Here is a 14,680-nt window from a genome sequence, read left to right as displayed (position 1 = left end):
CTTGGTTTAAGCTGGAAAAACAAAGATCTTATTAAGGATCTTATTGATCTTACTGAGGATTCCATTCAAGACAGAGACTGAGCCTGATACCTTGATATTTAAGCAAGGATGTAACATTGCTTTTTATACATTCCTTTTAAATTTAGGAATTTAACTAGGTCTACATTTATCTTCCAAAGCTTTACTTTATTCTAAAAAGTATGCAAAAGTATGTCTTTTGACAGTCTTTTGTAGCCAGTGTATCTGATTGGGAATGCTCAGGTGTCACCATGACAAGAACACAAGGAGAGTTCCATAGGAATAGTCAGCTACTGCCTTAGTTCAACTATGCTTTCTGGTTGTCTTGGCATATATTTTAGTGCCTGAATTTTCTCAGAGCCAAGCTCAAAGCTAATACAAAGGAAGCAGCTGCAACTGCATTGTGTTATATTCACATGGAAGGCCAACTCAGACCATCGTGTTGTGGAAATGAGAACACTAAGCTGAGCACCTGGTCCGGAACACAAGCAGCTTTCTTTAGCCAAAGCTAAATTGATGGCATCGTCTAGGGAGATGTGATACAAAAATCATAAATATCAACAGTCACTTTATAAATAGAATATTAAAGAAAGAAGTTTGTTCCAAAAACTCAGGGAATGTGAAACAAATATATACAATTACAAGATGTGATCATTTTCCCTTTCTGCATTAAATTTAAGGACTTGGATAACTTTTCATTAGTTTTCTTATTTCTTCCTAATCACCCCTGTAATATCATTTAAATGTAGTTTTAACAATGTATGAAATACACAATGGGGGCGGCCAGCCCGGTGGTGTAGTGGTTAAGTGAGCGCGCTCTGCTTCAGTGGCCTGTGGTTTGCAGGTTTTGCATCCCGGGCCCGGACCTAGCATGGCTCGTGAAGCTTCCCACATAAAATAGAGGAAGACTATTAGCTCAGAGCCAATTTTCCTCAGACACACACACACACACACACAAATACAATGGATGCTATATTTAAAGGAAAAGACAAATATCACAAAAGTAAAAGTCTAGCAGGATGTTAAAGAAAAAATGAAAAATAGGATCTTAAAAAGAGGAAAAAACTATTCAGACGACTAAAATTGTTCTTGAAGAATCTAACAGTCAAAACTCAGATCTGCAAAAACATTGTGAGTTTGTACATATGCATGATACCTAAAGGGCTCAATGAAATATCCACAAAGATATTAAATAAGGATTCTACCTAGTTTCACTTCCCAATATAAGTAGACACAGTATACACTATATACATAAAATACCATAGCCCTGAATTCCAAATATAAATTAAAATCTTTTTGTTGAGGAAAAAATGTAACTATTCTGCACAGGTACATTTATTCCAAATGATCTATCAGCGGTTATTAAATGGTTTAGTAACCAATTTGACTAGAGACATCCTCAGTAATACCAAGAGAATAGCTGTGAGAGAAACTCTAGTCCTTAGATAATTCATGCATATTTTATCCATTCAACGATTATCTGTTGAGTGTTTACTATGTGTGAGGTGCTGTGTTAGGCATTGGGGTAGCTACAAAGATGAGTAGAAGAGATATTTCTTGTCTAATGAGGGACACAGACCTATAAGGAAATAACTGCGATTGGAATTAAGGTGAAGAAATATGGAAGGAGAGTGGAGGCAGAACAGAAAAACTATTCTGCAGATCTCTGGTTTTTCTTATGGCTATGATTAGAGAAAAGTAAAAATACCTTTAAAGATTCCTAAAAACCAAGACCTTGCCTTAACCTATAGGTTCAGTGGCTATATGAATTCCCTCTTCCATTTGTCATGTCCTTGCTCTTAAACTTATTGACACTGCTGTCTACCACTGCATGAAGGTGGATTAGACTAAGTAAGAAATACACCTGAGAACACTGCTATACTAGTTATCCACTTTATGTTTTTAAAAATATAAATTTGGAGGAATGAGGAGATATACAAAAGTTTGGGGCTCATTGCTAGAGTTATTCTTTGGCTCCTTTCTGCCTCATCTAGCAGTAGTCAGCAGTATACAAGCAACTCTAACCCACTGGTTTCTTCTGAATCTCCTGAAGGCTAACCTATACTCTAGTGTCAGCTGATAGCCAGGGTGGGTGCTGGGCTGGCCTTCTGTTAAATCATGGCCCCTTACCTATCACCCTGAGTGGAGATAATGACAGCATGAGAAAGAAGAGTCAAGTAATTTACCAATACTTCACAGTATTTATACAACTTGGTTTAGCTTTTGAGCCAAGACAAATATTTCAAAAAACAAATCTCTAATGCTTTAGCAGCCAGCAAAGTTTAGTTAAGCTTGACAAACAAGTCCACTTACAGTCTTGCCCCAACCTCGCCTCCAGCCTTCTCTCTTGCCATTTTTACGTAGATGCTTTTCAGTTTCTGCCTCACCGAACCCTGTCTATATTCCCTGGAAGCATCAGTCCATCTTATGAAGTGTGTCTTTCCAAAATGCTTTTCAGTCAGCCTGGAATAATCTTCTTCCCCTGTCAACTATTTTCATTCAGCCTTTGAAACTCAGCTCAAATATTGGCTCCTTGGCAAAGCCTTAGCTTACACAGTGCATTGTTAAAAACCTGTGTCACCATGCTTATCTGCCGCCTTATCAATCTGGCAATTTTTCTGTCTCTTGCTACTAGGTTATAAATTCTCTGGGAGTGGAAAATTCTGTTGTGTTCGTTTCTGTTTCCCCAGTACTAAGAATAATGCCAAAAAAAGTATCAATAATTGGTGAATCACTAATACTTTGCCCAAAGTAACCATTCAGTAAGTGTGTCATTGTCAATAATTTCAGTTAAGACTTGCTAAAATCTATTATCACCTGCTCTCAATAAGGCTGAAAATGGAGCTGGGAGGAATAAGGGGAGAGAGTCCACTATGGCTCCTTTTTGGGTACAGCTGATGAGGAGGGAACCTGCTATTCACCATAGTAAAGATACCTGAATCCTAAAACCACAAGTACTTGTGCTTAAATCTCACATCTGCCCCTTCATAAAGTTAACATGGAAATGATCTTCTTTGAGATACTGTATAAGTAACTTAAAGTTAAGTATCTCAAAGTTTGGTTTCTTTTTTTTCTGCTTTCTCATATGCAGAGAGTCTTTCGTGATCTTAATTACAAAAATATTTTTTGTTGATCTGAAAACTAGACATACTTCTTATTGGCAATACATTTAAGGGATGTAGGTCACATCAGCTCTTGGAAGACCATGGAAATTTAAAAAACACAATGTACTTCCACAGACATTCAAGTACTGCAGTGCCTCATTTAGCCAGCATATTTGGTTTCTCTTAAAAGAATATAAATTATTTATCCAGCATTATCAAGGAATGAGGTACTTCACAAACCAGATTTTTCTTGATAGCAAGTTTTATAAGCATCACATATCTTCAAGATCTTAAATATTCTCAATGGATAACACAAAATATCACACAATATTGCAGTTCCACTTTCAAAAAAGCCCAGCACAACAAATATAATTTCACTTTTTCTTGATGACTGAGGTTCATTATTATCAGTGTCAATTATTGCACTATGCACCATCCAACCTGTAATACAATGGTACCCTCAAGGGCTCCTGATAAATCTAAGGCTATTTGCCTTTATCCTAAGTGGATTCAGATTGTTTTTATGACTGCTTGCTTTTCATTTTCTCTGCTTCCTCCCTCAAATCACTGTCTTTTTTTTTTCTTTCTTTATTGCAATCAATGTGTTCTGATGGTTATTTTTCAAACAATTGTCTAGGTGAGGGCTTGTGAATGGTTATTCTCCTAGAGAGCTAAGTGCACGGGCTTTGTGACTCCAATTTGCTAGTCAGAGGCACCTTCTTTCCCTCAATGTTTTTAAATCCATGAAGTGGCTGAGATTATCAGAAGGCTAACAACTGAGTAAGAGGTTTATAAGCAGTGTTAGCTGTCACGTATATGCATCACTGGTTTATTACTTTTATTCAAGAATAATTAGTCTTATTATTAAGGTAAACCTTGAATTAGGTGTCAAATTACTGTTTAAATATAAATAAAAATTGTTGTTCCTAATGAATTCAAACTTAAAAAGCCCAGCCATGAAGTTCAGATTCAATATAGGAAGTACTTCAATGTTACTATATTGTGGAGGGATCTTCTTCTTCAGTTATTGACTTAAAAAAAAATTTAAGAATTCACCATTCTATTCTAGCGTGATAGTATGAAAACTCCAAATTGTAACTCAATGCTTTTCACCAAACTCTGTATATGGATAGTTAGTTTCACTATAACGATCTCTATTTCATGGGGAAAACAAGAAGGGGAGAGGAGAGGGAAAAACACTTTTTTCATTCATGAAAAGAACGTTTTAAATAGGTAGCTATGTCTACGGAACAAAGAAATTTAGTAAAAGGCATGAAATCTGACATTTTAAAATACTTGTCATAATTTGGTTAGAATATTAATCCAATACTTGCTTGTAATCTTTAAAAATGAGAAAATTTGTAAAAATTTGAAAGATGTCATAGTAACAGATATCCACAAACTCTACAAGGCACTGAGATACAATAAGGGGAAATCTTGCTTCTCAGGGTTAATCCAAAATAAACATTCATTTCGGTTAATTTATAAATGAATGCCAGCTTATATATCTCAAAATATCAGTCCTACGTAAAAGGTCATCCTAAAGTTCAAAAAAACCCAGCATTGGAATAAATAAAGAAAGAAAGAATACAACATACTAACTTGCCTGAATTCAAAGAAAAAAATCTTTTTTTCAATAGAAAAATCTTTTTCTACTTTATATTGCTTTCCATTGTACCTTTAATAATGACCAACTTCATGTAAGTAATTCTTTTCAAGTTTAAAATCAATGAATTTTAATAAAATGATATGATTAGGAAGTAAGTATATTTCTTAACCAATAAGCAAATAAAATAGATGAATTAAAATCTGAGTTACTCAGAGTTATATCAAGAAGATCTAAACTAGGCCAGCAACTGGTAGTCAGATGACCTGATCACTTACAGTCTTTCCATCTCAGTGTTCTTTTGTATTTAATACTGATTCTCAGTACCGTGTTGTCAGTTTAAGGAGTATTTTAAACTAGGATATTTCTTCAGCACTTAGATGGCCTTCTAAAAGATGGCTTAAGCAAAGCACAGGCCAAGTTTCAGGATCAGAACTCATAAGTCTCTGATAATTTGCTCCCCAACTTTCTAAGTTTCATCACTCTTTGCTTGTACTCCAGCTCTGGAAAATAAAAAAGTCATACCCCCATCCATTAAAAAAAAAAAAATCCCACCAGTACCTTTACAGAATTGTGACAGGTTTTAGCTAGTTAGGTAGATTTCAGCTAGATAGGTTTAACTTGATAAAAGGACATCCTGCAGAGATTTGCTCTTCACAGTTCAGAGGAATTTGAATTAAATGTGCTTAGTTACATATTTTGGAAATACTCCACAAGTAAAAATAATATTCGCTAAAACCTAATAAAGCTTACACTTAAAGTAGTGGACATTAACCACAGTTAATCCATGTAAGTTGATGACTCTGTCCTTTAACCTCAGTATTGTAAAGAAATTCTTGAGGAGCAAAATATTTTGATTCCTTGGTAACTATCTCTAACTCTAAGAAGAAAGGAGAAAAGTAAAATATTCTTTTAGAGAAGAGAAACACTTACTGGTACTTTGAAGGGTGAGGTATTTGCAGTGTCCATGGAGTTGGGTTTTTCTGACGTACTGGTCCCTGAGATACTCCGTCTGCGGGGGGACCTTTCTGCCGGCACCTCTGGAAAAGAAGAAAGAAACATCAAGAATCCAAAATGTAGGATCTTTGACTAAACTGTAAAATTATTGTTTTGTTTTGTTTTTCCCCACAGAAAATCAGTTTTCTTTAAAGGTGCATCACATTCCATTTGCACATAATTTGTTTCTTTATCTCTGTGGGGTCTGAACTATCAAGACACTAGGGAGAGTTGGTCAGTTATGAATCTGCTTTAGTGTGACAGCATATACCTTTAACTGTGCACATATAAAAAGTCATTTCCTCTGATCTATGTTTAATACCTATAAGTTCACTTACTATTTGCATCTCACGGGGTATGAATCCACTTCTCTATTTGTCAGCAATGTAGGAGTTAATAGAATTCAATGAAATTTTTTTATATTCTTGTGAACAAAATATAGTCTAGTGTTGCACATGATTTGATGGTGTTTGCACACAGGTCAAAGTTCAGTTCTGTGCAGACAAGATGATTCACCAGACTGCAGCCAAAGGGCCATGAGAAGACTGAAAGCTGCTGCCAGGAGAGAATAACATATATGCCTATGCAGATATAAAAATAGATCAGCTTCTCCTTGTTCTGGCAATATGACCTTACTAAGATCTTACTCTGGAATCCTAAATCTGTTCAAACTGACCTAACAAGCTTCGAATTTTGCAGATGATGTGATATTCTACAATTTAATTACTATATACTATATTAAGGTTACATTTAAAAAAATTTTTTCATAGAGTGATATATATATGCATATATATATATGCACATACACACGCACACACAGATGATAGATATATACATATTATACCTTTATCACAACTGCTTCCCATCTCCACTTCAACTGACAGACATATAGGAATCCAGCTTCTCAGATAACATTAGATAATCTCAACATGGACAAGAAAAGAAAAAAAACCACATCCTAAAAAAAGTATTCTGTGTTATCTTCCAGATCTTAAAAAATAAGGAGTAAATCGTGACTCCGGAGACTGACATTTTGATTCCTGCTGTTCTCCCTTTAAAAGATAGATGCAGTTTAAACTTCCATTTCTGGCCTCCTGGCCCCTGGGATCCGTGCTAGTTCCACTTAAGAGAAAGCCTTTTTTTGCTCGCTCCCTCCCTGTGTCTTGCTCTTCCCCCTCCCTCTCTACAGCTTGCAGAGAGAGCAAGCGAGAAAGAAACACACAGACTGCAGCTATTCAATCAATCGTTCCGACTGCACATCCTCATTAGTTACTTTCAGGCTATCGGCAGATGCCAACCACTGCCTCCCCTCAGTTACAGAAAATTTCACCGTATTACACTAATCTTCAGCAAGAAAAAACATTTACAGAAATTTATATTCAGCTAGTGCCAAAAGGACACCATTTTACACAGACCCAGTAATGCACACAAATCAATCCGGACTCCGAAAATCCTACTGGAAGTGCTTACCCTATTACTATCTTTGCACTCTGGACACTGATTTTCTTTCCACAACTAAACTATCTTCACTGTGATATCCTGACCAGTAAGACATAAGCCAACTTGCAACATTCCTAATGTCTTAGAGGTTGACAACATAGCGTCTTATATGCCCACCTGCAGTACAAGAAAGTTCCATGCTATTACTGTTTTAAAAATTATGACCAATAACTGTGAGTCTCTCAACTTCTCTCTAACCATCAGTGGTTAAATGAGCCTTAATGTACAAAGCCATTTTCAGAATTAGGCACACGTGACTTCTAATGCACATTTCTAAAAAAATGGACGTATAATTAGCTAAAATTCACAGGAATGGCACAAAGCACTGAATTTAAACAAATCAGTTTGTCAAAGCACATTGAACAACAAGACCTTTAGACTTTAGGAACACGACTTTAAAGAGTGATTATCCAAGTTAGGCAATTCTATATGGGGGGCAGGCAGGTGGGGAGAGGGGCTGGTGAAAGTAGAAGAAAATCTCATCTTTCCTCTGATAATTAACTATAATTAGGAGATACATGAGATTGAGTATTACAATATTTTAATCTCTGAATAATTGATAGAGAAATGAAAGTGGGAGAAAAGTGAGTTCCATTAGCAAGGAGAAAATGATCTAGTAAACACTTTTCCTTAATTTGCAATGTTCTGGCTAAGGAAAAAAATGGAAACTTATTTCCTCACTTTCTTTCAAACACGTAATTTTAGTCTTCAGGCATATGAACTCATTAAACAAATATATTTCAATGCTTTTAACTATTTGAAATTATATTGGCTAGCATGAGCAACCACATTTCAAACTCTTAACAAATATGTCACTTGTACTTCTTTTTCTCTTTTAGATTCTGTTTCATGAAAAAAATATCACAACTCTGACCTAAAGAATGTCATTGGGTTCAAAAAGAAGAAATTAAATTATTCTTGAAGTTTGAACATTTTCACTAAAGAGGGAAAAGAAAGGAATCTAGGTAAGCTAAATCAACTAATGATAAGAGGAAGAAGTCTACACTTCTAGATTTTCTCAGCCTCCACAACAATGTAACTTATCTATGGATGCAGAGAAGGCCTTTGAATATCCAGGTTCTTTAGTTCTTAGAAGATTTGTAACTATTTCAAAGCTGAGAGAAGAATATATACCTCAAGAACTTGAAATCTCCAAGAAGAAAGGAAAGTTGCTACTATGGTCTTGAAGCTACATTTCTGCTGAGCTGGAAAGAAAATCTATACTAGTTCCAATAGGCCAAAATTAGACAGCTCTCTCCCCTACGCCCACTCATGCTACATACTATCTCATTATTTTCACCTGCTGTAAAATGTAATGTTCCTTTCATAGTCACAATATTTAATTACAGTCATTTTAAAGTATACTCTCTCTCTATCACTGAGACAAGAGACTTATAATATTGTTTCAGTAGATAAAGGTCTGAAACTGTTTTGTTCACTTTCTCATCCTCTAAAAATAATATTTTTCATCTTCAGATTGAAAGGTGAAAAAAGTTACAAAAATCCTGGTTAAGTTTTAAATTTACCTCTTCATTTCCTTTGCCACTGGGTATGAACTGAGATGAGGTGACAACTCAGAACAATGAGAGAGAACCTCCAACACAGCTCCACACAGGATGATGTACTGAACAAAGAGAAATTTGGGTGCTTTTCTTAGTAGCTCGACCAACTATCTGTGTGATTCTATATAAGCCGTTTTACTTTTCCTGCTCTAGTCTTCATTAATAAAAATTAGCTTTTTGGAAGAAAAGGGCTCTCTAAATCCAAAAAGGAGTATTATAATGTCATTTCCTCAAAATACACATTTTCCTCTATGTCAATGTGCTTTCTTTGAAAAGCGTGGCGAAGAAACTGACAACTGGATATACATGGGGGCAAAGGCACTTTTGGTGGAGGATGTGCCTGTTCAACAAACAGAAGTCAACTTCTGCCTTTGGCCTTTAGCTCACTTATCACAAAGCAAATGTCAAAAAGTGTTTCAGAGGAGCTGGCTCCATGGCGTAGTGGTTGAGTTTGGCACACTCTGCTTTGGCGACCTGGGTTTGTGGGTTTGGGTCCCAGGTGCACACCTGCACCACTCACTGGCCATGCTGTAGCAGCAATCCACAGGTAGAGTGGAGGAAGACAGGCACAGATGCTGGCTCAGGGATGATCTTCTTCACGCGCACGAAAAAAAAAAAAAAAAGAGGAGGATTGGCAACAGACGTTAGCTCAGGGCCAATCTTCCTCAGCAAAAAAAAAAAAAAAGTGTTTCAGAGAGGGAAAAAAGTAGGACAGTGTAAGACAGATGAAGCGGTACAGTAATTTTACTATAGTAGTTATAGTGAAAAGGTAGCTGCATTGAGAAGGTGAGGTGAGAGCCAATAGTTAAGGAAGTGAAGAAGTCAGCCTTGTAGGTTTATCAGGAAAGAACAGCGCAGGTGGAAGAAAGCCAATATAAAGGGCAGTGGGGAAGCCAGTGGGAGTGGAGTCAATGAGTGAGGACAAACAGTAGCAGAAAGCCTGAGAGGGATTGGGGTAGACATGCTCAGATTATGCAGCCCTCATAGGCCTACACGTAAGGGCTTTAGCTTTTTTACTCTGAAATGAAAAACCACCGGTGAAGTACACTTTACCAAAAAGTACAAATCACATAGAAACACTATGGAGATACACTTACTGGCACTTTCTTAATTATTTTCTTCTCAGGATTTTGAATAATAAATGTGATTGAAATAACTCTGCAATATTACTATGTTTGAAAAGAGAACAAAGGGAAATACTATATTAACTGAGAGTTAGGGTCCAAAAACCTCTGAAAATACCTTCAACAAGAAAGGTATCTCTTATTTAACATCATTATGGCCAAATATCTATAAACATCAACTATATTTACTTTTTGTTCAATCACATTTAACCAAAATTCATATGCCATTATGTCACATATACATATATTTAACATAAACAACATAGCTAAAAATGTCATGAGTTCTGACAATGTCTACCACTTTTAGAATTAGTTACCATAGTTAAAAGAAAAAAAGTAGAGGAAATGATTCAAAAATACTTTTTTTTTTTTTAAGAGAAAAAGATGTGTCATGAAGTTACTTAAGTACCTCTTTTGTAGATAATTTGTTTAGGACAGAAATATTTTTATGATAATTTTAGCTAATGTTGGGTGTTTGTTACACGCTAAGCACTGTGTCTAGTATCTAACTTACTTAATTCTTGGGGCAGCCCCTCAGCTAGTAACAATTATTATTCTCTTGGATGAGGGTGGGGGCAAAATTTAAAAGAAGGTAATAACCTTACCAATGTGAAAGTAATTTCAGAAAACTCAACCTGAAAGATGAACAAAATTTAGAAAGATATTTATAAAGTTTTAATTTGGTAGACAATGTTGCAAGGAACCGAAATATCCTTCTCATAACAAAACTCTCTAGTTAATGACAGACCAGAAACAATATTACATGTTCACAGATGCAGTCAACTTGGCATATATAGTATACTTAAAAACTTCACATTAATAGCAACCCAAGCCAATTCCTAGTAATTTTGTGTACAGAATTACAAAACATGAATGAATGTGAATACTCTGCCAATTATAATTATTCATAGGCCCCTTTAATATTTTTGATATTATACTTAGGAGACAAGTGTTCTAGCATTATTCTCAAAAGAGGAATTCTTCAGTTCACTTCAAAAATCTTTTTGGGGGCTGGCCCCAGGTTTCACTGGTTCGGATCCTGGGCACAGACATGGCACCGCTCGTCAGGCCATGCTGAGGCGGCGTCCTACACAGCACAACCAGAGGCACTCAGAACTAGAATACCCAACTATGTCCTGGGGGGCTTTGGGGAGAAGAAAAAAAAAAGATTGGCAGCAGATGTTAGCGCAGGTGCCAATCTTTAAAAAAATAAATTAAAAAAATAAAAATCTTTTAAAAAATCATTTTAACAAAGTAAGATAAAAAATTGAATACACACCAAGCTGTTTGTGCACCCACTCAAGTCACTGAAGTTTCAGTGCATACATTGTTGCTGTAAATGAGTCTACTTTACTATTTCCCCTATATTGTGTAAATAATGACAACAATAAATAAGATATGATACGTCAGTGGCTCAAGTTATTAACGAATGAGGTAAGCAAATAACTTATCTCTCCATGCTATGAATTCTACATGAGAATTCTTCTTCCATAGGAGACACAGAGGATGTTTAAGAAACAGAATAGGAAGGAAGGAATACTATTAGGAAATGGGTTTGTACCTCTTCAGTAAAGAGGGGCTTTAATAGCAAATGGCAAAATGTGAAAGAAAAAAGGCTTCATGAAAATGAAATTTCCTACTTTTTGTTGGAGGACTCCTAAAGGCAACAGAGATTAGAGATGCAGGTACAATTTTATACAGGAAAAGTGACAAGAGTAAAGAAAAGAAAATTACATACTACATTTCTATAGTTGCTAACACGATAGCACCTGGGCGTTTTATAGACTTCTCCACCTGATTTTCAGTAGGACATTTCCTGCTGTATCCCACTTTTACTGCTTTAAAGCCTATGCACTGACAGTCACTACCATTCAGCTGCTCTGAAATACAAACCCCCAGGGCCACTGTAATTCATCCAATTTGTGTCGCTTAGACTGCAGTCCTTCCCTCAAACAAGCAGTGCTTTCAAGTCTGCACGCCCTAGACACTTACTCAACACGTACGATTGGTGCTAAGTACAGACATGTGGTAAATTCTCAGAAAGTAAAGCCATCCAGTCCCTCATCTTTTCTTTATTTCAACAAATTTATTCCCTATTATTATTATTTTTTAAATTTCTTCTTGCTAATATATTAGGATAACAGATTTCTCTCCGGTCAGGGAATCTGGATACCCACAAGTATTCCATTTCTTCAACTCAGGGCTCCACATGATGATACTGGATAAGATGGCAGAGAACAGTTTAGTGCAAATAACACTCTCAACCAGAAAGGCTAAGAAAATAGCTCAGGGATATTTATATGGTAGTTAAGTTTCAAATACAAAGCATATCTCTGGTTCTTAGTGATAACAACTTGGGATCATAACAATAACAATAGAAACGTAACAAGGATAACCATATCACAAAACTGTCATTTATTATTCCCTGCTACATGCTAAGTATTCTATATGAGTCATCTTTGTAATCCTCATAACAATTCTCTGAAACTGGATTTTTCACCCCCATTTTACAGATAAGGAAACAAGGAGATGTTTTATTACCCTGCTGATGTTCGCACAGCTGGTTAAAGGGCAGAATCAGGATTGGAACCCACGTAGTTTGGATCCATGCGTGCTATCATGTTCTCTATGTGTTTTGTATACTGGGTTGTAATGGAGATAAAATAAGATAAATAATCAGGGAGACTCCAATTTTCTTACTTTTTCCTAAAAATGACTCCAAGAACTTTAACAATATGCACATGATTCTTCATATTTTAAAGAGAATTAAATCATGCTCTTTGAGGGATAATTTACTGCAAACAAATCCCATTAAAGAAAACTCTCAACACTGATGCCAATACGAATATTCTAATCAGAAACAGAGAGAGGTGAGGCAATGGGGTAAAGAGGGAGAAGGTGACTTGCTTAAAGCAACGGTGGAAAATGTGAAGAAAATAAGAACCAAGCTAGAAAGAACTGATTCCTTGAATAAAAAAGGGACCAAAATTCCTCCAAAGAATAACCTGCCCTTAAGAAGAAGGAATGAGTAAGTGGAGTACAGAGGATTTTTAGGGCAGAGAAAATACTCTGTATGACACTGTAATGATGGATACACGTCATAATACATTTGTTCAAATCCATAGAATGTACAACATCAAGAATGAATCCTACTGTACACTAGGGACTTTGGTGATGTGATGTGTCAATGTAGGTTTATCAACTGTAACAAATGTACCACTCTGGTGGGGATGTGGATAATGGGGGAGGATACGCAGGTATCAGGGCATGGGATATATGGGAAACCTCTGTATCTTCCTCTTAATTTTGCTGTGAGTCTAAAACTGCTCTAAAAACATAATCTTTAATCCCGGCTCTTCTAGCCTCACAAAGTAATCTTCAGTACACCTAAGTGGAAAGATAACTACTTAGGTCAATTCTGAGACAAACATAGATAAAAAGCATTAAGATCTTAGGTTTTACAAAGAACAATGTCTAAATAACTAAGAAAGCATTGTTCAGCATAAGCTGACTGTTCTGAGCATTTCAATCTAGTTATAAGATTTTTATTAATCTCATAGTTTCATTTTGGTGAATCATATTTTGTCTTCAACTCTGGAAGACAATGTTTTCTAATTTACGGCAATGTTCTAAGACATTTATCTAAACTTTTTCTATGAGTGACCTAATAATATGTTCTCATTATTTGTATGTTTCATATACAATTCTGGGTATAATCTTTGATTTATTCATACCATGATTTCAATAATCATCTTTAAAAAAGATTTGCTCCTTGATTATGCCAGGGTCTTTTATGACTAGTTTGGGTTTTATTCTAAGACAGACATTAATACAAGGTATTGAAAACATACAAATACTTGGGCCTCTAATATAAGGAAAATTTAATCCTTTACTGAGGACCAAATATGCATATGGCACTGTACAAATACAGTGTTTACATTGGACATCCCTTATTAGTGAGGGTAATGGAAAAGGGAGGAGCCTGTAATGTTGATTTGTGCTCCTTTAGCCATCAAACACTGCCAAGTCTCTCTGCAAAATGTTTGTTGGCTTCCTTTTGTCCTCTTTATTTCCACTACCATCTACCACCTTAGTTCAGGACTTTTTATCATATTATGCAGATTTTGGCAGGACCCTCCTAACTGATGTCACTGACTCCTGTCTCTCTGCTTAAAGCTATTCTGCTCACCATTACCAGATTAATCTCCCTAAAACATTACTTTCTTGATGTAATTACCTTCCTAGAGATTAAAGATAGGACAGTCAGACATCAAAAAAAAAAAAAAAATCGCCTGGCTCCTACCTTACATAGTCACTCTTTTCTGCCAACGCTTTCCAACAAATTGCCTTAGTCAGGTGATCTTTGATCTCAAACTGGCCATATTCATTCCCCTGTGTCTGTCTTTGCTAATGGTTTTCACTTATCTGCCAAATCTTAGGTGACTTTCAATACCAGTTTCAATTCATCTACTTCCATAAAACCAGGCCTAATTATTCACATTTCTTTAATTTCTAATTAATACATTTATATAAGTTCATATTACCTGATTATATGTTCTCTAGTTTCATGTACCAAACTATATTTATGTATTTATACTGTGTACAAACTGCCCAATACAGTGTTCTATAACTGAGATCTCGTGTTGCAAGATTTTAATAATTTTGATCTTTTCTAAATTTTCAAATAAAACAAATTTAAACAAATAGAATTTTCTCAATTTTAAATATTTCTCCCAAATGCCCAGCAATTTCATATGGTTCAACTTAATA

The 14,680-nt window shown here is 35.7% G+C and overlaps 1 protein-coding gene across 18 annotated transcripts in view; it reads right to left on the bottom strand.

Moving 5' to 3' along the window:
• RASAL2 (RAS protein activator like 2) overlaps positions 1-14,680 on the bottom strand; it is a 364,089-nt gene that overhangs the window by 76,523 nt on the left and 272,886 nt on the right. For 16 of the 18 annotated variants that reach the window (XM_070266178.1, XM_070266179.1, XM_005609568.4 and 13 more), the window contains 1 exon segment: positions 5,662-5,768. In XM_070266178.1, coding sequence (XP_070122279.1) covers positions 5,662-5,768 — 107 coding nt within the window. 18 annotated transcript variants of the gene reach the window in all.

Source organism: Equus caballus, chromosome 5, assembly GCF_041296265.1.
Source record: "Equus caballus isolate H_3958 breed thoroughbred chromosome 5, TB-T2T, whole genome shotgun sequence".
Classification (NCBI taxonomy): Eukaryota; Metazoa; Chordata; class Mammalia; order Perissodactyla; family Equidae; genus Equus; species Equus caballus.
This window is presented reverse-complemented; position numbering and strand designations above follow the sequence as displayed.